Source organism: Diprion similis, chromosome 7, assembly GCF_021155765.1.
Source record: "Diprion similis isolate iyDipSimi1 chromosome 7, iyDipSimi1.1, whole genome shotgun sequence".
Lineage (NCBI taxonomy): Eukaryota > Metazoa > Arthropoda > Insecta > Hymenoptera > Diprionidae > Diprion > Diprion similis.
Window position 1 is genome coordinate 7,588,166 of NC_060111.1, and position 23,942 is coordinate 7,612,107.

At 41.7% G+C, this 23,942-nt stretch overlaps 2 protein-coding genes and 1 non-coding gene across 3 annotated transcripts; 1 reads left to right on the plus strand and 2 right to left on the minus strand.

Annotated features, from left to right (window-relative positions):
- Window positions 1–441: 441 nt before the first annotated feature.
- Window positions 442–5,677, minus strand: LOC124408188 (tetratricopeptide repeat protein 21B-like). Its single transcript, XM_046884938.1, has 6 exons — window positions 3,534–5,677; window positions 3,005–3,318; window positions 2,578–2,912; window positions 2,295–2,502; window positions 1,902–2,215; window positions 442–1,526 (listed from the first exon to the last, which is right to left on the minus strand). The coding sequence occupies exons 1-6, from the start codon at window positions 5,675–5,677 to the stop codon at window positions 894–896; spliced, it is 3,948 nt and encodes a 1,315-aa protein (XP_046740894.1). The 3' UTR covers window positions 442–893.
- Window positions 5,678–5,749: 72 nt separating this feature from the next.
- Window positions 5,750–6,854, minus strand: LOC124408189. The gene is made up of 3 exons (XM_046884939.1): window positions 6,479–6,854; window positions 6,105–6,211; window positions 5,750–5,980 (listed from the first exon to the last, which is right to left on the minus strand). Exons 1-3 carry the CDS (start codon window positions 6,600–6,602, stop codon window positions 5,750–5,752), a joined length of 462 nt encoding a protein of 153 aa, XP_046740895.1. The 5' UTR covers window positions 6,603–6,854.
- A 266-nt stretch (window positions 6,855–7,120) lies between these two features.
- Window positions 7,121–7,192, plus strand: Trnaw-cca. The gene has a single exon. It is a non-coding gene; the product is annotated as a tRNA-Trp (tRNA).
- The last annotated feature ends 16,750 nt before the right edge of the window (window positions 7,193–23,942 follow it).

Sequence of the window (23,942 nt, forward strand, 5' to 3'; positions counted from 1 at the left end):
AATCACCGAAAATCCCAATGCATAAAGCCACGCGAATTGCGCAGTAGCCCATTCACGTTTATGGAGTGGATATATCGTGTAGGCATATATGTATGCATTTTATTGCAATATCCACGCTTCCTCATCACCTGCGGATAACAGTTTAATCATACATTCATATCAAGGTGTACCATCAAGTACTTATAGTTAAGACAGTATTGGCCTTGATTTATAGGTGTACTTTAAAATTTCAATTGATGTAATTTATTGCAACAGCCTCTTGTGGTGATTAAATTTAAACCATTGATATCCTGACGTGTAATATATACTGACGGTTCAGTGAAGTGCTGCCCACAGTTTTCGGAGAACAAAGTTTCCCTATAAATTGCTACACTTATCTAACCTAACCATTACAGAATGAAGCTACCTTGTACTTCATGTTCGGACGATAATATAACGATTGAAAATAAAAACGAATGAAATTCAATGACACCGCATTTTATTTGTCAGGAATGAAATTTTCAACGTCGTTGCAGTGACGATATTTTCCTCAGTTTTACGAGCAATTCGTGCTTACGATTACAGTGGACGGAATAATTCATCTAATACTAAGATTCTCAGATATATATTTAACTGCGGGCATCAGTGTGCGGATAGAATCAACGAAACTAATCCAATAATCTTATCAACGATACAGCGAGGAGTTTCTGTAAGCGAACAATTTGAAGGACGCTTCGCCGGCAAATAGACAACCGAAGTTACGTGTTACATGCAGTAAAACATCTTGTGCGTAACTTTGGTGGTCTATCTGCAGGCGCAGCGTCTTTCAAATGATGCGCTTTCTACGAATCCTCCCAGGATCTTACTTGAATGTAAGTTAATTATTGACTTTCGGCACAATGATATCTGTAAAACTAGGTTCGTAGATTGTTCATGGACTTTTCCAGTATGTCTTTCTTTATCCGAGGATAATCAGGGTTTTGTTTCAGCACTTCGTTGCAAGTTTCAATAGCGTCGGCGTAAGCTTTACTCTTCATGTAGCAATAGGCGAGTTTGTAGCCGACAGAGAGTTTCGACCTTCCTCCGTACTTCCAAGCCTGAGAATACTGGACAGCAGCCTCACGATAATTCTGTTCCTTCTCGGCAATGTACCCGGACAATTCGTGGGCTCGTACACAGGTCGCGTTGTGCTGGAGAACGCGCTTCAGCAGCTCGTTGGCCAGCTCGTATTTACTCGACTGGACGTAAATGTCGGCAAGCAGGACCCAGCAACGTTCCAAGTACTCGGCATCCTCGAAGGACCAAACATTCCTGCAAACTCTCTTCAGGTGGTTGCGTGCTCGCGGCGTTTGCTTAAGCAGGATGTGAGCCGTCGCCAAGCCCAACGCTGGTCCCACGTGATCCTTGAGCGCATCCTGGCTCGCCAGAGCTGTACAATCTTGCAGGGCCCGCTCAATGTTTCCCTTCTGCTTCGTCGCCAGCAGGTAGAAATCTCCCAGCAGTCGGTGGGTTAGCATCTCCTGGATGCCGCCTTTAGGGTTCAGTTCCTGGAATCAAAATTGGTTGGAACAATGTGATTTCAAACTACGTTTGTAGGCCTGAAATTCATCAGTTTATATTGTCCCTCTTCTTTGCGAGACTTCTTATCGACACATCTTATTTACAAGAATTCTTATCGACAACTTGCATACGAATATTTGTATCTTCATTTAGAAATCACCTAATTCATAGATAGTCATTATCCTGTAAAACAGTGCTCAGTTTAAAAAAGTTATTAGGTACTATCTGGTTACTGCAACTTTCGGTATGTTAACAGGTTTACTAATTTCCACCTCCCTGAATATTACTCGGCACTTCTCTTTGCAATGTAGAAGAATTTCCTTGAAGAGTGACTGTCTGTCAAGTGTGCGATAATATGGTACCTGCAATAAGCGTTGAGCTGTTTTTAATGCCAGTGATCTCGAATCTTGGTACTCAGTATCACCGTCGTTGAAGGTATCATTAGTTAGCGCAGAGTCGTCATCAGGGTCCAAGCATATATCAATCATGTTGTAGATAGCCTGCTGACCCCACTCCGGATCTCGTCGAGCAGCATTAAAGTACCGAAGCGCAGAATTCAGCTTGCCAAGTCTCCAATCTAGCAGACCGGCGCAATAAGAGAAGCCAGCTTCTTGGTTTGAACCACTCATACTAGATTCTGCCCTAGAGATCCACTCGTGAAGGTCATCCATGTTGCCTAGGATTCGTCTTTCGTTTATTTAATGAAAACTCTGCATCGCTCACACAATAATAATTCTCGTTCGACATCGTTTTACCTGTTCGGCGCGAAACTTCTATCAGTCTTGCCAGCGCTGTCCAATAAGTCGGCTGACGAATTAGCAGCTGACGAAAATGGAACGCAGCAGTTTCAAAATCCACTTTGCGAAAGGCTAGATCAGCCATCATCACCAGCGCTGCCTCATTGCTCGGATCCATTGTTAGTAAAGCTGCACAGTTTTGAGCGCAACGATCCAGGTCGTTTACCTGGGAAAAATATGGTGATGTCACCTGGCATAAATTTCTGTGCGAAGCTTGCTATGTAGAATGTGTCGTATATACCTGCATGTAAATCTTGGCCAGTGACAACAGAGCTTTAGTGTCACCAGATTTGTGACTCAGAGCCTCCTTATAGTAGACGATAGCCTGGTCAAAATCTCGCAGAGACGAAGCATGCTCCGCCATACTCAAGCATATTTGGGCCAGCAACTCCTTCTGCATTGTTGAACCAGGCGTTACGGCAGCTCTTTGAACAGCCCTGCTTTGATTTTCTCTGGCCTCACGCAGAGTTGCGAGGGCTGCCTGCGTATTGCCTGCTCTTTTTCGAACCTTGGCCAGTAACAGTAGCTGTTTTGTTCGCAGTTCTAGGCTCTGTAGGTCGTTCGCGTTGCGACAATCTGTAAACGATCACAATTCGCTGTGTGAATTCAGGCATTCTATGAAAAACTGACGTGTATAGCCAATACCCATGTCAGGTAAAAGGACTTAACTTGTAACTCTTGAGCAAGAGTGGCTTCCGCTTTGTCAAACTGTTTCATTTTCATGAACAATTCTGCCATATCTAATTTCAGATCACCACAGCCTTCCTGGCGCGTTGCTTCTTTGTAGTAATTTATTGCCTTTCCGTATTGGTGTGTTTTGACCAGTGCCTTTCCCATTTTGCTAGCCAGTATTTTGTCGGATGGACTCTTCTTTAGGGATTGTTCATAAGCTTCTATCGCTCGATCTGGTTCTTGAATGGCGATATAGGCGTCCCCAAGCATGCTGTATGTTGTCGGACCAGGAGAGTGCTCGACTAGTTCCCTGGATACAAAAATGGTTGAGGGTTACATACAAATTGGTTTATTTATAGTGTAGAAGCAAGGAACGTCAATGCAATGATGCATTTCAATGAAGCGTCAATATTTTACAGTATTAGTATACTCAAGTTGAAGAAAAGTGTTATTTTCCAATCATTAGTTAAATTAATGCTACTGATTTCAACTTCAAATTAGTTTTTTGTTCGCACAGTATCTCACCTGAAACACTTGGCAAAAGCATTCCTGTCCTTCCTCCATTTGAGGTGAATTTCAGCGAGTCTTGTGTGCGCTTGCAAGTAGTAAGGCTGACCTGGACGAACTCTTGACAAGTAACTTATGGCCTGGTCTACGTCGCCCATGTCCAGACAGAGTTCAGCGTTTCCGATCGTTATCCGACCCTCCTCCACAGTGCCACACAATTCCCCAGTAGCTTCCGCCATAAGTGAAATTGCTTCATTATACTTTTTGACTTTACTGTAAGCAGATATGAGCTCCAGGTAAAGCGTCGCCTTGTCTGCGGTGGGTATCGAAGTGGTTGATGATATACCCTCGCCAGGCATGAGCCCGGCATACGACATAGCCACACGTAAACTATGAATACAACTATTCAGGTCTCCATTTTCCTTCTCGACCAGTCCAATGATCAAATGGTACATTGGATCATCTCTGACTTTAAAATTGTAGCTCAATCCAACTTCCAAACTTTGCGAAGCCTGCTGATACTTTCCTTGTCGAGCGAGAATTTGAGCCATTAACAAGTGACCTGGTGCGCTGGTTGGATCAACCGAATCTAGCAGTTTTCTCAAGGCCTCCAAAGCTCCGTCGAAGTCCCCATTCTGCAATCGGACTTTTCCCAGCAACATCAAAGCTGCCGCTAAGCCAGGACAAGCATCGCAAACTTTTTCAAGTATGTTCAAGCACTGCTTTTTCAACGTATCAATAGACGAGTTCTTCTCTTCCGGAGCGCTCCCAATTGATGTGCTTGGTAAATATATCAAGTACTCTTTTACAATTTCCAAACAAAAATCTGGATTCAAAGTTTTGAGGTATTCAAATCCGTAAGGAATGCCTTTAGCGTCTTCCAACAATATCGTGGCTGCCATGTCCAGGTAATTTACAGCTATACTTGGCTCGTGATTGCTCAATTTAGCTGACATGTACAGAATTTCGGGACTTGTGGCGTTTGCTTGTATTTCTCTGAGAAAGTCAATTTGCTGTCTGGCCAAATCTGTGGCTCCGGACGAAGTGTCGAGCAGCTGACAATGCGCCAGTCCCATCAATGCCGGCAGCGAAGATTCGTCGATTCGTACCGTACTGCGATACCAGTGTTCAGCATCCTTGATTTTTCCCATGAATACATTCAGATTCCCTAATTCAACCATTAGTTCACTGCTCTGAGGATTTTGCTGCACACATTTCTCAGTGATCTTTGTCAGCTCTGTTAATATGGCTGGATCCCGTCCAGTTACTCGAGAGAATAATTGCACTCCATCTATGAGAAGGTATATGTTTTTAGGCTCCGACAGCGACAAGTGTCTGAAAAAAGTTTGCAAGTATCTCAACCCTTCGGCGTAGTCGCCATCCCTGCACAGCGATGCAATAGCTTTAAGTTTTGCGGCGCTTGTGTTATTTGAATCAAGTAACAGTATTCTGTTGGATGTTTCTAGCCCCTGTTCCCAATCTTTCATAGCCAATTGGTTGGACATTTTTTCTATCAACGGCATAGACAGTTTTGGATATCGAACTATGACTGAGTTGAGTATAGATATTGCGCTATCGTGATCTCCATTCTGTTCTTTGTAGCTTGCAGAGCCAAGTAAAGCATTAAGATGTTTTCTGTCTTGTTTCAGCACCTGCTCGAAGTAGTCTGTGAATTTCCCTGCGCTCCCCTCCTTTGGTAAGTGCAAACTGATCCATCCTTTGATCAATAGCACATCTATATTTGCAGGATTTATCTTATATGCTCGATCGGCATATTCTTTAGCTTTTTCGACTTTATCAAGTAAAAACAGCACAGTCCCAGCCAGTGTTAGTGCTTGAGGCGTAGCTTTTCTTTTATCTTCGCGTATACGTGCGTCTAGCTGAGTTAATGCACCTCTATCGATGCTGTTGCCAATTCTGTAAGCATAGCTTTGCACTAATAAAGCAGCCAGCGTTGTATCCCCATAGCCAATTAATCCTGAAACTTCCTTAGCAGCGTCTCTGCCTTGTCCTATCAGTGCGTAAGCCAAAGCGAGTAAAATTTTCAAGTTTTCGCTAGCTGGATGAGCATCGCACGCTTGTTTCGCATGGATTAACATGCCGTTGTAATATTTTTTACGGCAGTACCACTGTATCAGTGCTTTATACTCGGTCTCATCCATATTTTTTTTGTTCTATTGATCTACGTTTTCGACTTATTCCACCTTTAAAAATGTCAAGTCTTAAGTTCGACACTAATCCTTATTGAATCTGTTTTCTGTGTCAGTTGGATCCGGCATGCCTTCAAGCCTATCGGCCTCTGCAGTAGGAAACATTGCCGCTGGTTGAGGACCAGTTAAAAGGTGCGGAGGACCAACAACGTATGCACTGAGTTGTTGCGTCTTGATTGTCTCGTAATAGCGTTGCAGGTACGTGCAAGTTAGATGCATACGATAATTACGAACAACTACGTAAGTGAACGCTGTCTGAAACGTTGGATAAAATCAGGATTAAATCAGATAACATCAAAAGTATGAATTCATATTTTTAGCTCGCCGTGCGATTATGTATCAAGCGATTGTGAACGTTATCACAGTGATCTTTCATTACCTCTGCCAATAGCCTTCCCAGTCCTTTTCCCTCGTGTTTTTTTGGTACTTCTACCGCATACATATCCAACACCCGATAATGTTGTTTATAAAGAAGTACCGCACGATCTGATGAAGTAGAATAATTAAATTAAACTAAAAGCTACTGATGTAGACAATATTTCGGTATGAATTATTAATGCATGATTATTTGAATTCATAGCTTAATGGCTGCCAATGAGATTATAATCTACAGTGATGTGAACAGTAGATTGTTCAATTATAAGAAAAAGCAAATTCTTATACAACTAAAAACAACAGACGCACATGATTGATCAGAGTTGCGAACTGGTAATACAGTTGTCGAACACTTGTTAGTTGAAAACTAAGGTATACCGTTCGGGGGCAGCTTCACGTAGAATACACCAGGATCGTGGTTAACACCGTACAAGTACCTTAAGCCGATCGGTCGAATGGTAGACTTAATATACGCAGTAATTGAGGTACTAAGCCAAAGCATGTGAGTTGAATTTTGTCGTCTTATGATTTACTGCCATTTAATGCTACCGTAGCATAACCCTACTAAAGGAGTGGCTTCGTCTTCTTCAATGGCACTTCGATTCCAGCTTAGATGAAGCCAGACATTTCCATGTATTATGAGACGTGGTTCAGCGAGTCAGTTATCAACAATGACGGACTTCCAGTTAAGCAGCGTGCTAAACAACTAATTAAATTCCCATACCATTAAGGAATCTTGGCCAATGGCGTCGTGTTGCTAGGCAACGGTAGACTATGCTTGTAACACGTGCAGAAGTTTCATGCGTTGGGGAAAGGGGTCACTTTGCTCAGTAGAGACTGTGGTGATACTATCCCGCATAGTTAAAAGTTAAAATGTAGTAGTTATAGTTAATATGAACTACAATAGAGTATCGTAATTGCCATAATAATTGTTAAATTTTGAAAGAAACACACGATTGTGTGATCCATTGAAACGAATCTTTTTATTCATGAGATTAGTGTACTTCAATCTTAACAACCGACTCCGTGGCGCAACGGTAGCGCGTCTGACTCCAGATCAGAAGGTTGCGTGTTCAAATCACGTCGGGGTCAGAGTGAAAATTTTTTTTCTGATTTTCTTTTCTGAGCCACGAAATTTCACATCGACAGTTTGCTTTGCAATCAATGGAATTGAAATGATTATTTCGACGGAAGTTTTACTTCAGAGAACGGTCGAATGGAATGCGAATCGTTTCCAAAATTATCAATATTTTCATATTATGTACATCCAGCAATGGAAGAAGAGCTGAAAAATTCCTTTGGAATAATTTTGGAATAAAAAAACTTTCATTGTTGCATGTGGAACCACGAAGATCGTCAAGTCAGAGCCAACGCAAAGTGCTTGCGATGAGTTTTCGGAAAGGTGGAAAAGAAAAGTCAGAAATTCATGAATCAAATCTTTGGTTTATTCAATATGCCTTAGATCTAGTACAAGTGTTTGAGTGTGAGTGTGTGGTGATTTAACGAGTTAAAGAATAGAATTGAAGTAAAATACAACGTGGCATGCAAACATTTCGTTGAACATTACATAAGAGATCTAATTATTGCATATTGAAAAGGGTCTGCTGTGCACATTGCCTGCAGCGGAGAACGAGAAACACTATAGCATATAGTTGTTATACTTATTATGTTGGTTTAAGACATTGAGCTTGTGTTTCAAACTACGTACAGGCCCAACAAACCTCTGCTACGATACGATATGAGTAATCGTATGATATTGAATTAGCTCTATTTGATGTAATCTGTAATAAAATGAATGAAAAATCAACTTCAACCGTATATCCTTTGTATTCCGTCAACTATTGATGGTTTGCCGATGAAGGGGACAATAATGCTGCACAGTGATACAAATCAATACAGATAGAGAGGGTCAGTTGTAACCAATGTCCGATCACACAGTCCAGATGTGCTACTGGAGACATGATGGAACATGTTGAACTTTTGACAAACATGATAAAAATTGAATAAATTTGTTATATTTTCTGTATCAGAATAATTATGCGAGAGTAATCGATTGCGCACAATCCGGATACGCTGTTGGCAAGGAATCACGAGTTAGAGCAAAACCGAAAGATGTTCTTCGTGACTCCGTTGCTGTTGTCATATGCTCATTTTCATGGCTTTTCTGCATCCCTGGGTATCAAATAAGAATTATGAGTAACATGCTATCGATTCACGGACAATAGACTTTTCGGCGAGAAGAAATCCAAGGCTAATCCCATTTGGATTGGAGTGCTGCAATGAATTCTTTCAGGCACTCTTCTGACAGAATTTTGGGAGAGAAATCGACTGAGCGCAGTCCAAATGCGCTGCGAGCAACGCCTGTGAAGTTGAAGCCGAAAAACTGCAGATTTTCGTCGTCATTTCTCTGCTGCTGGTCCTACGCTATTTCTCATGTGTTTTCTGAGTTTCTGGGCGTCATATTAGTCTGAAAAGCGTAATACCAATCGATTCCCGGACAAAAGATTTTTCGGCCAAAAAAAATCCAAGGCTAACCCCTTTGGATTTTTGGTCAAAATTTCGACGACTTTGAAAAGTGCTGCAATTAATTCTTTAGAACACTATTCCGACGTAATTTTGCGAGAGAAATCGATTGATCGCAGTCCCAATGCGCTGCGAGCAACACCTGTAACGTTACAGCCGAAAAACTGAAGATTTTCATCGTCATTTCTGTGCTGCTGGTCCTACGCTATTTCTCATGTGTTTTCTGAGTTCCTGAGCGTCGAATTAGTCTGAAAAGCGTAATACCAATCGATTCCCGGACAAAAGATTTTTCGGCCGAAGAAAATCCAAGGCTAACCCCTTTGGATTTTTGGTGAAAATTTCGACGACTTTGAAAAGTGCTGCAATTGATTCTTTAGAACACTATTCCGACGTAATTTGGCGAGAGAAATCGATTGATCGCAGTCCCAATGCGCTGCGAGCAACACCTGTAAAGTTACAGCCAAAAAACTGAAGATTTTCATCGTCATTTCTCTGCTGCTGGTCCTACGCTATTTCTCATGTGTTTTCTGAGTTCCTGGGCGTCGAATTAGTCTGAAAAGCGTCATACGAATCGATTCCCGAACAAAAGATTTTTCGGCCAAAAAAAATCCAAGGCTAACCCCTTTGGATTTTTGGTGAAAATTTCGACGACTTTGAAAATTGCTGCAATTAATTCTTTGGAACACTATTCCGACGTAATTTTGCGAGAGAAATCGATTGATCGCAGTCCCAATGCGCTGCGGGCAACACCTGTAAAGTTACAGCCGAAAATCTGAAGATTTTCATCGTCATTTCTCTGCTGCTGGTCCTACGCTATTTCTCATGTGTTTTCTGAGTTCCTGGGCGTCGGATTAGTCTGAAAAGCGTAATACCAATCGATTCCCGGACAAAAGATTTTTCGGCCGAAGAAAATCCAAGGCTAACCCCTTTGGATTTTTGGTGAAAATTTCGACGACTTTGAAAATAGCTGCAATTAATTCTTTAGAACACTATTCCGACGTAATGTTGCGAGAGAAATCGATTGATCGCAGTCCCAATGCGCTGCGAGCAACACCTGTAACGTTACAGCCGAAAAACTGAAGATTTTCATCGTCATTTCTGTGCTGCTGGTCATACGCTATTTCTCATGTGTTTTTTGAGTTCCTGGGCGTCGAATTAGTCTAAAAAGCGTCATACTAATCGATTCCCGGACAAAAGATTTTCCGGCTAAAAAAAATCCAAGGCTAACCCCTTTGGATTTTTGGTGAAAATTTCGACGACTTTGAAAAGTGCTGCAATTAATTCTTTAGAACACTATTCCGACGTAATTTTGCGTGAGAAATCGATTGATCGCAGTCCCAATGCGCTGCGAGCAACACCTGTAAAGTTACCGCCGAAAAACTGAAGATTTCCATCGTCATTTCTCTGCTGCTGGTCCTACGCTATTTCTCATGTGTTTTCTGAGTTCCTGGGCGTCGAATTAGTCTGAAAAGCGTCATACTAATCGATTCCCGGACAAAAGATTTTTCGGCCAAAAAAAATCCAAGGCTAACCCCTTTGGATTTTTGGTCAAAATTTCGACGACTTTGAAAAGTGCTGCAATTAATTCTTTAGAACACTATTCCGACGTAATTTTGCTAGAGAAATCGATTGATCGCAGTCCCAATGCGCTGCGAGCAACACCTGTAAAGTTACAGCCGAAAAACTGAAGATTTTTATCGTCATTTCTCTGCTGCTGGTCCTACGCTATTTCTCATGTGTTTTCTGAGTTCCTGAGCGTCGAATTAGTCTGAAAAGCGTAATACCAATCGATTCCCGGACAAAAGATTTTTCGGCCGAAGAAAATCCAAGGCTAACCCCTTTGGATTTTTGGTGAAAATTTCGACGACTTTGAAAAGTGCTGCAATAAATTCTTTAGAACACTATTCCGACGTAATTTTGCGAGAGAAATCGATTGATCGCAGTCCCAATGCGCTGCGAGCAACACCTGTAAAGTTACAGCCAAAAAACTGAAGATTTTCATCGTCATTTCTCTGCTGCTGGTCCTACGCTATTTCTCATGTGTTTTCTGAGTTCCTGGGCGTCGAATTAGTCTGAAAAGCGTCATACAAATCGATTCCCGGACAAAAGATTTTTCGGCCAAAAAAAATCCAGGGCTAACCCCTTTGGATTTTTGGTCAAAATTTCGACGACTTTGAAAAGTGCTGCAATTAATTCTTTGGAACACTATTCCGACGTAATTTTGCTAGAGAAATCGATTGATCGCAGTCCCAATGCGCTGCGAGCAACACCTGTAAAGTTACAGCCGAAAAACTGAAGATTTTCATCGTCATTTCTCTGCTGCTGGTCCTACGCTATTTCTCATGTGTTTTCTGAGTTCCTGGGCGTCGGATTAGTCTGAAAAGCGTAATACCAATCGATTCCCAGACAAAAGATTTTTCGGCCGAAGAAAATCCAAGGCTAACCCCTTTGGATTTTTGGTGAAAATTTCGACGACTTTGAAAAGTGCTGCAATTAATTCTTTAGAACACTATTCCGACGTAATTTTGCGAGAGAAATCGATTGATCGCAGTCCCAATGCGCTGCGAGCAACACCTGTAACGTTACAGCCGAAAAACTGAAGATTTTCATCGTCATTTCTGTGCTGCTGGTCCTACGCTATTTCTCATGTGTTTTCTGAGTTCCTGGGCGTCGAATTAGTCTAAAAAGCGTCATACCAATCGATTCCCGGACGAAAGATTTTTCGGCTAAAAAAAATCCAAGGCTAACCCCTTTGGATTTTTGGTGAAAATTTCGACGACTTTGAAAAGTGCTGCAATTAATTCTTTAGAACACTATTCCGACGTAATTTTGCGAGAAAAATCGATTGATCGCAGTCCCAATGCGCTGCGAGCAACACCTGTAAAGTTACAGCCGAAAAACTGAAGATTTTCATCGTCATTTCTCTGCTGCTGGTCCTACGCTATTTCTCATGTGTTTTCTGAGATCCTGGGCGTCGAATTAGTCTAAAAAGCGTCATACCAATCGATTCCCGGACAAAAGATTTTTCGGCTAAAAAAAATCCAAGGCTAACCCCTTTGGATTTTTGGTGAAAATTTCGACGACTTTGAAAATTGCTGCAATTAATTCTTTGGAACACTATTCCGACGTAATTTTGCGAGAGAAATCGATTGATCGCAGTCCCAATGCGCTGCGAGCAACACCTGTAAAGTTACAGCCGAAAATCTGAAGATTTTCATCGTCATTTCTCTGCTGCTGGTCCTACGCTATTTCTCATGTGTTTTCTGAGTTCCTGGGCGTCGGATTAGTCTGAAAAGCGTAATACCAATCGATTCCCGGACAAAAGATTTTTCGGCCGAAGAAAATCCAAGGCTAACCCCTTTGGATTTTTGGTGAAAATTTCGACGACTTTGAAAATAGCTGCAATTAATTCTTTAGAACACTATTCCGACGTAATGTTGCGAGAGAAATCGATTGATCGCAGTCCCAATGCGCTGCGAGCAACACCTGTAACGTTACAGCCGAAAAACTGAAGATTTTCATCGTCATTTCTGTGCTGCTGGTCCTACGCTATTTCTCATGTGTTTTTTGAGTTCCTGGGCGTCGAATTAGTCTAAAAAGCGTCATACTAATCGATTCCCGGACAAAAGATTTTTCGGCTAAAAAAAATCCAAGGCTAACCCCTTTGGATTTTTGGTGAAAATTTCGACGACTTTGAAAAGTGCTGCAATTAATTCTTTAGAACACTATTCCGACGTAATTTTGCTAGAGAAATCGATTGATCGCAGTCCCAATGCGCTGCGAGCAACACCTGTGAAGTTACAGCCGAAAAACTGAAGATTTTCATCGTCATTTCTGTGCTGCTGGTCCTACGCTATTTCTCATGTGTTTTCTGAGTTCCTGGGCGTCGAATTAGTCTAAAAAGCGTCATACCAATCGATTCCCGGACAAAAGATTTTTCGGCTAAAAAAAATCCAAGGCTAACCCCTTTGGATTTTTGGTGAAAATTTCGACGACTTTGAAAAGTGCTGCAATTAATTCTTTAGAACACTATTCCGACGTAATTTTGCGAGAGAAATCGATTGATCGCAGTCCCAATGCGCTGCGAGCAACACCTGTAAAGTTACAGCCGAAAAACTGAAGATTTTCATCGTCATTTCTGTGCTGCTGGTCCTACGCTATTTCTCATGTGTTTTCTGAGATCCTGGGCGTCGAATTAGTCTAAAAAGCGTCATACCAATCGATTCCCGGACAAAAGATTTTTCGGCTAAAAAAAATCCGAGGCTAACCCCTTTGGATTTTTGGTGAAAATTTCGACGACTTTGAAAAGTGCTGCAATTAATTCTTTAGAACACTATTCCGACGTAATTTTGCGAGAAAAATCGATTGATCGCAGTCCCAATGCGCTGCGAGCAACACCTGTAAAGTTACAGCCGAAAAACTGAAGATTTTCATCGTCATTTCTCTGCTGCTGGTCCTACGCTATTTCTCATGTGTTTTCTGAGTTCCTAAGCGTCGAATTAGTCTGAAAAGCGTAATACCAATCGATTTCCGGACAAAAGATTTTTCGGCCGAAGAAAATCCAAGGCTAACCCCTTTGGATTTTTGGTGAAAATTTCGAGGACTTTGAAATGTGCTGCAATTAATTCTTGAGAACACTATTCCGACGTAATTTTGCGAGAGAAATCGATTGATCGCAGTCCCAATGCGCTGCGAGCAACACCTGTAACGTTACAGCCGAAAAACTGAAGATTTTCATCGTCATTTCTGTGCTGCTGGTCCTACGCTATTTCTCATGTGTTTTCCGAGTTCCTGGGCGTCGAATTAGTCTAAAAAGCAACATACTAATCGATTCCCGGACAAAAGATTTTTCGGCCAAAAAAAATCCAAGGCTAACCCCTTTGGATTTTTGGTCAAAATTTCGACGACTTTGAAAAGTGCTGCAATTAATTCTTTAGAACACTATTCCGACGTAATTTTGCTAGAGAAATCGATTGATCGCAGTCCCAATGCGCTGCGAGCAACACCTGTAAAGTTACAGCCGAAAAACTGAAGATTTTCATCGTCATTTCTCTGCTGCTGGTCCTACGCTATTTCTCATGTGTTTTCTGAGTTCCTGGGCGTCGAATTAGTCTAAAAAGCGTCATACCAATCGATTCCCGGACAAAAGATTTTTCGGCTAAAAAAAATCCACGGCTAACCCCTTTGGATTTTTGGTGAAAATTTCGACGACTTTGAAAAGTGCTGCAATTAATTCTTTAGAACACTATTCCGCCGTAATTTTGCGAGAGAAATCGATTGATCGCAGTCCCAATGCGCTGCGAGCAACACCTGTAAAGTTACAGCCGAAAAACTGAAGATTTTCATCGTCATTTCTCTGCTGCTGGTCCTACGCTATTTCTCATGTGTTTTCCGAGTTCCTGGGCGTCGAATTAGTCTAAAAAGCGTCATACCAATCGATTTCTGGACAAAAGATTTCTCGGCTAAAAAAAATCCAAGGCTAACCCCTTTGGATTTTTGGTGAAAATTTCGACGACTTTGAAAAGTGCTGCAATTAATTCTTTAGAACACTATTCCGACGTAATTTTGCGAGAGAAATCGATTGATCGCAGTCCCAATGCGCTGCGAGCAACACCTGTAAAGTTACAGCCGGAAAACTGAAGATTTTCATCGTCATTTCTCTGCTGCTGGTCCTACGCTATTTCTCATGTGTTTTCTGAGTTCCTGGGCGTCGAATTAGTCTGAAAAGCGTCATACTAATCGATTCCCGGACAAAAGATTTTTCGGCCAAAAAAAATCCAAGGCTAACCCCTTTGGATTTTTGGTGAAAATTTCGACGACTTTGAAAAGTGCTGCAATTAATTCTTTAGAACACTATTCCGACGTAATTTTGCTAGAGAAATCGATTGATCGCAGTCCCAATGCGCTGCGAGCAACACCTGTATAGTTACAGCCGAAAAACTGAAGATTTTCATTGTCATTTCTCTGCTGCTGGTCCTACGCTATTTCTCATGTGTTTTCTGAGTTCCTGGGCGTCGAATTAGTCTAAAAAGCGTCATACCAATCGATTCCCGGACAAAAGATTTTTCGGCTAAAAAAAATCCACGGCTAACCCCTTTGGATTTTTGGTCAAAATTTCGACGACTTTGAAAAGTGCTGCAATTAATTCTTCAGAACACTATTCCGCCGTAATTTTGCGAGAGAAATCGATTGATCGCAGTCCCAATGCGCTGCGAGCAACACCTGTAAAGTTACAGCCGAAAAACTGAAGATTTTCATCGTCATTTCTCTGCTGCTGGTCCTACGCTATTTCTAATGTGTTTTCTGAGTTCCTGGGCGTCGAATTAGTCTGAAAAGCGTAATACCAATCGATTCCCGGACAAAAGATTTTTCGGCCGAAGAAAATCTAAGGCTAACCCCTTTGGATTTTTGGTGAAAATTTCGACGACTTTGAAAAGTGCTGCAATTAATTCTTTAGAACACTATTCCGCCGTAATTTTGCGAGAGAAATCGATTGATCGCAGTCCCAATGCGCTGCGAGCAACACCTGTAAAGCTACAGCCGAAAAACTGAAGATTTTCATCGTCATTTCTGTGCTGCTGGTCCTACGCTATTTCTCATGTGTTTTCTGAGTTCCTGGGCGTCGAATTAGTCTGAAAAGCGTCATACCAATCGATTCCCGGACAAAAGATTTTTCGGCTAAAGAAAATCCAAGGCTAACCCCTTTGGATTTTTGGTCAAAATTTCGACGACTTTGAAAAGTGCTGCAATTAATTCTTTAGAACACTATTCCGACGTAATTTTGCTAGAGAAATCGATTGATCGCGGTCCCAATGCGCTGCGAGCAACACCTGTAAAGTTACAGCCGAAAAACTGAAGATTTTCATCGTCATTTCTCTGCTGCTGGTCCTACGCTATTTCTCATGTGTTTTCTGAGTTCCTGGGCGTCGAATTAGTCTGAAAAGCGTAATACCTATCGATTCCAGGACAAAAGATTTTTCGGCCGAAGAAAATTCAAGGCTAACCCCTTTGGATTTTTGGTGAAAATTTCGACGACTTTGAAAAGTGCTGCAATTAATTCTTTAGAACACTATTCCGACGTAATTTTGCGAGAGAAATCGATTGATCGCAGTCCCAATGCGCTGCGAGCAACACCTGTAACGTTACAGCCGAAAAACTGAAGATTTTCATCGTCATTTCTGTGCTGCTGGTCCTACGCTATTTCTCATGTGTTTTCTGAGTTCCTGGGCGTCGAATTAGTCTGAAAAGCGTGATACCAATCGATTCCCGGACAAAAGATTTTTCGGCCGAAGAAAATTCAAGGCTAACCCCTTTGGATTTTTGGTGAAAATTTCGAAGACTTTGAAAAGTGCTGCAATTAATTCTTTAGAACACTATTCCGACGTAATTTTGCGAGAGAAATCAATTGATCGCAGTCCCAATGCGCTGCGAGCAACACCTGTAAAGTTACCGCCGAAAAACTGAAGATTTCCATCGTCATTTCTCTGCTGCTGGTCCTACGCTATTTCTCATGTGTTTTCTGAGTTCCTGGGCGTCGAATTAGTCTGAAAAGCGTCATACTAATCGATTCCCGGACAAAAGATTTTTCGGCCAAAAAAAATCCAGGGCTAACCCCTTTGGATTTTTGGTCAAAATTTCGACGACTTTGAAAAGTGCTGCAATTAATTCTTTAGAACACTATTCCGACGTAATTTTGCTAGAGAAATCGATTGATCGCGGTCCCAATGCGCTGCGAGCAACACCTGTAAAGTTACAGCCGAAAAACTGAAGATTTTCATCGTCATTTCTCTGCTGCTGGTCCTACGCTATTTCTCATGTGTTTTCTGAGTTCCTGGGCGTCGAATTAGTCTGAAAAGCGTAATACCTATCGATTCCCGGACAAAAGATTTTTCGGCCGAAGAAAATTCAAGGCTAACCCCTTTGGATTTTTGGTGAAAATTTCGACGACTTTGAAAAGTGCTGCAATTAATTCTTTAGAACACTATTCCGACGTAATTTTGCGAGAGAAATCGATTGATCGCAGTCCCAATGCGCTGCGAGCAACACCTGTACCGTTACAGCCGAAAAACTGAAGATTTTCATCGTCATTTCTGTGCTGCTGGTCCTACGCCATTTCTCATGTGTTTTCTGAGTTCCTGGCCGTCGAATTAGTCTAAAAAGCGTCATACCAATCGATTCCCGGACGAAAGATTTTTCGGCTAAAAATAATCCAAGGCTAACCCCTTTGGATTTTTGGTGAAGATTTCGACGACTTTGAAAAGTGCTGCAATTAATTCTTTAGAACACTATTCCGACGTAATTTTGCGAGAGAAATCGATTGATCGCAGTCCCAATGCGCTGCGAGCAACACCTGTAAAGTTACAGCCGAAAAACTGAAGATTTCCATCGTCATTTCTCTGCTGCTGGTCCTACGCTATTTCTCATGTGTTTTCTGAGTTCCTGGGCGTCGAATTAGTCTGAAAAGCGTCATACTAATCGATTCCCGGACAAAAGATTTTTCGGCCGAAGAAAATCCAAGGCTAACCCCTTTGGATTTTTGGTGAAAATTTCGACGACTTTGAAAAGTGCTGCAATTAATTCTTTAGAACACTATTCCGACGTAATTTTGCGAGAGAAATCGATTGATCGCAGTCCCAATGCGCTGCGAGCAACACCTGTAAAGTTACAGCCGAAAAACTGAAGATTTTCATCGTCATTTCTGTGCTGCTGGTCCTACGCTATTTCTCATGTGTTTTCTGAGTTCCTGGGCGTCGAATTAGTCTAAAAAGCGTCATACCAATCGATTCCCGGACAAAAGATTTTTCGGCTAAAAAAAATCCAAGGCTAACCCCTTTGGATTTTTGGTGAAAATTTCGACGACTTCGAAAAGTGCTGCAATTAATTCTTTAGAACACTATTCCGACGTAATTTTGCGAGAGAAATCGATTGATCGCAGTCCCAATGCGCTGCGAGCAACACCTGTAAAGTTACAGCCAAAAAACTGAAGATTTTCATCGTCATTTCTCTGCTGCTGGTCCTACGCTATTTCTCATGTGTTTTCTGAGTTCCTGGGCGTCGAATTAGTCTAAAAAGCGTCATACTAATCGATTCCCGGACAAAAGATTTTTTGGCCAAAAAAAATCCAAGGCTAACCCCTTTGGATTTTTGGTCAAAATTTCGACGACTTTGAAAAGTGCTGCAATTAATTCTTTAGAACACTATTCCGACGTAATTTTGCGAGAGAAATCGATTGATCGCAGTCCCAATGCGCTGCGAGCAACACCTGTAACGTTACAGCCGAAAAACTGAAGATTTTCATCGTCATTTTTGTGCTGCTGGTCCTACGCTATTTCTCATGTGTTTTCTGAGTTCCTGGGCGTCGAATTAGTCTGAAAAGCGTAATACCAATCGATTCCCGGACAAAAGATTTTTCGGCCGAAGAAAATTCAAGGCTAACCCCTTTGGATTTTTGGTGAAAATTTCGACGACTTTGAAAAGTGCTGCAATTAATTCTTTAGAACACTATTCCGACGTAATTTTGCGAGAGAAATCGATTGATCGCAGTCCCAATGCGCTGCGAGCAACACCTGTAACGTTACAGCCGAAAAACTGAAGATTTTCATCGTCATTTCTGTGCTGCTGGTCCTACGCTATTTCTCATGTGTTTTCTGAGTTCCTGGGCGTCGAATTAGTCTAAAAAGCGTCATACCAATCGATTCCCGGACAAAAGATTTTTCGGCTAAAAAAAATCCAAGGCTAACCCCTTTGGATTTTTGGTGAAAATTTCGACGACTTTGAAAAGTGCTGCAATTAATTCTTTAGAACACTATTCCGACGTAATTTTGCGAGAGAAATCGATTGATCGCAGTCCCAATGCGCTGCGAGCAACACCTGTAAAGTTACAGCCGAAAAACTGAAGATTTTCATCGTCATTTCTCTGCTGCTGGTCCTACGCTATTTCTCATGTGTTTTCTGAGTTCCTGGGCGTCGAATTAGTCTGAAAAGCGTCATACTAATCGATTCCCGGACAAAAGATTTTTCGGCCAAAAAAAATCCAAGGCTAACCCCTTTGGATTTTTGGTCAAAATTTCGACGACTTTGAAAAGTGCTGCAATTAATTCTTTAGAACACTATTCCGACGTAATTTTGCGAGAGAAATCGATTGATCGCAGTCCCAATGCGCTGCGAGCAACACCTGTAAAGTTACAGCCGAAAAACTGAAGATTTTCATTGTCATTTCTCTGCTGCTGGTCCTACGCTATTTCTCATGTGTTTTCTGAGTTCCTGGGCGTCGAATTAGTCTGAAAAGCGTCATACTAATCGATTCCCGGACAAAAGATTTTTCGGCCAGAAAAAATCCAAGGCTAACCCCTTCGGATTTTTGGTGAAAATTTCGACGACTTTGAAAAGTGCTGCAATTAATTCTTTAGAACACTATTCCGACGTAATTTTGCTAGAGAAATCGATTGATCGCAGTCCCAATGCGCTGCGAGCAACACCTGTAAAGTTACAGCCGAAAAACTGAAGATTTTCATCGTCATTTCTCTGCTGCTGGTCCTACGCTATTTCTCATGTGTTTTCTGAGTTCCTGGGCGTCGAATTAGTCTGAAAAGCGTAATACCAATCGATTCCCGTACAAAAGATTTTTCGGCCGAAGAAAATCCAAGGCTAACCCCTTTGGATTTTTGGTGAAAATTTCGACGACTTTGAAAAGTGCTGCAATTAATTCTTTAGAACACTATTCGGACGTAATTTTGCGAGAGAAATCGATTGATCGCAGTCCCAATGCGCTGCGAGCAACACCTGTAACGTTACAGCCGAAAAACTGAAGATTTTCATCGTCATTTCTGTGCTGCTGGTCCTACGCTATTTCTCATGTGTTTTCTGAGTTCCTGGGCGTCGAATTAGTCTAAAAAGCGTCATACCAATCGATTTCCGGACAAAAGAATTTTCGGCTAAAAAAAATCCAAGGCTAACCCCTTTGGATTTTTGGTGAAAATTTCGACGACTTTGAAAAGTGCTGCAATTAATTCTTTAGAACACTATTCCGCCGTAATTTTGCGAGAGAAATCGATTGATCGCAGTCCCAATGCGCTGCGAGCCACACCTATAAAGTTACAGCCGAAAAACTGAAGATTTTCATCGTCATTTCTCTGCTGCTGGTCCTACGCTATTTCTCATGTGTTTTCTGAGTTCCTGGGCGTCGAATTAGTCTAAAAAGCGTCATACTAATCGATTCCCGGACAAAAGATTTTTTGGCCAAAAAAAATCCAAGGCTAACCCCTTTGGATTTTTGGTCAAAATTTCGACGACTTTGAAAAGTGCTGCAATTAATTCTTTAGAACACTATTCCGCCGTAATTTTGCGAGAGAAATCGATTGATCGCAGTCCCAATGCGCTGCGAGCAACACCTGTAAAGTTACAGCCGAAAAACTGAAGATTTTCATCGTCATTTCTCTGCTGCTGGTCCTACGCTATTTCTAATGTGTTTTCTGAGTTCCTGGGCGTCGAATTAGTCTGATAAGCGTAATACCAATCGATTCCCGGACAAAAGATTTTTCGGCCGAAGAAAATCCAAGGCTAACCCCTTTGGATTTTTGGTGAAAATTTCGACGACTTTGAAAAGTGCTGCAATTAATTCTTTAGAACACTATTCCGCCGTACTTTTGCGAGAGAAATCGATTGATCGCAGTCCCAATGCGCTGCGAGCAACACCTGTAAAGTTACCGCCGAAAAACTGAAGATTTCCATCGTCATTTCTCTGCTGCTGGTCCTACGCTATTTCTCATGTGTTTTTTGAGTTCCTGGGCGTCGAATTAGTCTGAGAAGCGTCATACTAATCGATTCCCGGACAAAAGATTTTTCGGCCAAAAAAAATCCAAGGCTAACCCCTTTGGATTTTTGGTGAAAATTTCGACGACTTTGAAAAGTGCTGCAATTAATTCTTTAGAACACTATTCCGACGTAATTTTGCGAGAGAAATCGATTGATCGCAGTCCCAATGCGCTGCGAGCAACACCTGTAAAGTTACCGCCGAAAAACTGAAGATTTCCATCGTCATTTCTCTGCTGCTGGTCCTACGCTATTTCTCATGTGTTTTTTGAGTTCCTGGGCGTCGAATTAGTCTGAAAAGCGTCATACTAATCGATTCCCGGACAAAAGATTTTTCGGCCAAAAAAAATCCAAGGCTAACCCCTTTGGATTTTTGGTCAAAATTTCGACGACTTTGAAAAGTGCTGCAATTAATTCTTTAGAACACTATTCCGACGTAATTTTGCTAGAGAAATCGATTGATCGCAGTCCCAATGCGCTGCGAGCAACACCTGTAAAGTTACAGCCGAAAAACTGGAGATTTTCATCGTCATTTCTCTGCTGCTGGTCCTACGCTATTTCTCATGTGTTTCCAGAGTTCCTGGGCGTCGAATTAGTCTGAAAAGCGTAATACCTATCGATTCCCGGACAAAAGATTTTCCGGCCGAAGAAAATTCGAGGCTAACCCCTTTGGATTTTTGGTGAAAATTTCGACGACTTTGAAAAGTGCTGCAATTAATTCTTTAGAACACTATTCCGACGTAATTTTGCGAGAGCAATCGATTGATCGCAGTCCCAATGCGCTGCGAGCAACACCTGTAAAGTTACCGCCGAAAAACTGAAGATTTCCATCGTCATTTCTCTGCTGCTGGTCCTACGCTATTTCTCATGTGTTTTTTGAGTTCCTGGGCGTCGAATTAGTCTGAAAAGCGTCATACTAATCGATTCCCGGACAAAAGATTTTTCGGCCAAAAAAAATCCAAGGCTAACCCCTTTGGATTTTTGTCAAAATTTCGACGACTTTGAAAAGTGCTGCAATTAATTCTTTAGAACACTATTCCGACGTAATTTTGCTAGAGAAATCGATTGATCGCAGTCCCAATGCGCTGCGAGCAACACCTGTAAAGTTACAGCCGAAAAACTGAAGATTTTCATCGTCATTTCTCTGCTGCTGGTCCTACGCTATTTCTCATGTGTTTTCTGAGTTCCTGGGCGTCGAATTAGTCTGAAAAGCGTAATACCTATCGATTCCCGGACAAAAGATTTTTCGGCCGAAGAAAATTGAAGGCTAACCCCTTTGGATTTTTGGTGAAAATTTCGACGACTTTGAAAAGTGCTGCAATTAATTCTTTAGAACACTATTCCGACGTAATTTTGCGAGAGAAATCGATTGATCGCAGTCCCAATGCGCTGCGAGCAACACCTGTAACGTTACAGCCGAAAAACTGGAGATTTTCATCGTCATTTCTGTGCTGCTGGTCCTACGCTATTTCTCATGTGTTTTCTGAGTTCCTGGGCGTCGAATTAGTCTAAAAAGCGTCATACCAATCGATTCCCGGACAAAAGATTTTTCGGCTAAAAAAAACCCAAGGCTAACCCCTTTGGATTTTTGGTGAAAATTTCGACGACTTCGGAAAGTGCTGCAATTAATTCTTTAGAACACTATTCCGACGTAATTTTGCGAGAGAAATCGATTGATCGCAGTCCCAATGCGCTGCGAGCAACACCTGTAAAGTTACAGCCAAAAAACTGAAGATTTTCATCGTCATTTTTCTGCTGCTGGTCCTACGCTATTTCTCATGTGTTTTCTGAGTTCCTGGGCGTCGAATTAGTCTAGAAAGCGTCATACTAATCGATTCCCGGACAAAAGATTTTTTGGCCAAAAAAAATCCAAGGCTAACCCCTTTGGATTTTTGGTCAAAATTTCGACGACTTTGAAAAGTGCTGCAATTAATTCTTTAGAACACTATTCCGACGTAATTTTGCGAGAGAAATCGATTGATCGCAGTCCCAATGCGCTGCGAGCAACACCTGTAACGTTACAGCCGAAAAACTGAAGATTTTCATCGTCATTTCTGTGCTGCTGGTCCTACGCTATTTCTCATGTGTTTTCTGAGTTCCTGGGCGTCGAATTAGTCTGAAAAGCGTAATACCAATCGATTCCCGGACAAAAGATTTTTCGGCCGAAGAAAATTCAAGGCTAACCCCTTTGGATTTTTGGTGAAAATTTCGACGACTTTGAAAAGTGCTGCAATTAATTCTTTAGAACACTATTCCGACGTAATTTTGCGAGAGAAATCGATTGATCGCAGTCCCAATGCGCTGCGAGCAACACCTGTAACGTTACAGCCGAAAAACTGAAGATTTTCATCGTCATTTCTGTGCTGCTGGTCCTACGCTATTTCTCATGTGTTTTCTGAGTTCCTGGGCGTCGAATTAGTCTAAAAAGCGTCATACCAATCGATTCCCGGACAAAAGATTTTTCGGCTAAAAAAAATCCAAGGCTAACCCCTTTGGATTTTTGGTGAAAATTTCGACGACTTTGAAAAGTGCTGCAATTAATTCTTTAGAACACTATTCCGACGTAATTTTGCGAGAGAAATCGATTGATCGCAGTCCCAATGCGCTGCGAGCAACACCTGTAAAGTTACAGCCGAAAAACTGAAGATTTTCATCGTCATTTCTCTGCTGCTGGTCCTACGCTATTTCTCATGTGTTTTCTGAGTTCCTGGGCGTCGAATTAGTCTGAAAAGCGTAATACCTATCGATTCCCGGACAAAAGATTTTTCGGCCGAAGAAAATTCAAGGCTAACCCCTTTGGATTTTTGGTGAAAATTTCGACGACTTTGAAAAGTGCTGCAATTAATTCTTTAGAACACTATTCCGACGTAATTTTGCGAGAGAAATCGATTGATCGCAGTCCCAATGCGCTGCGAGCAACACCTGTAAAGTTACAGCCGAAAAACTGAAGATTTCCATCGTCATTTCTCTGCTGCTGGTCCTACGCTATTTCTCATGTGTTTTCTGAGTTCCTGGGCGTCGAATTAGTCTGAAAAGCGTCATACTAATCGATTCCCGGACAAAAGATTTTTCGGCCAAAAAAAATCCAAGGCTAACCCCTTTGGATTTTTGGTCAAAATTTCGACGACTTTGAAAAGTGCTGCAATTAATTCTTTAGAACACTATTCCGACGTAATTTTGCTAGAGAAATCGATTGATCGCAGTCCCAATGCGCTGCGAGCAACACCTGTAAAGTTACAGCCGAAAAACTGAAGATTTTCATCGTCATTTCTCTGCTGCTGGTCCTACGCTATTTCTCATGTGTTTTCTGAGTTCCTGGGCGTCGAATTAGTCTCAAAAGCGTCATACCAATCGATTCCTGGACGAAAGATTTTTCGCCAAAAAAAAATCCAAGGTTAACCCCTTTGGATTTTTGGTGAAAATTTCGACGACTTTGAAAAGTGCTGCAATTAATTCTTTAGAACACTATTCCGACGTAATTTTGCGAGAGAAATCGATTGATCGCAGT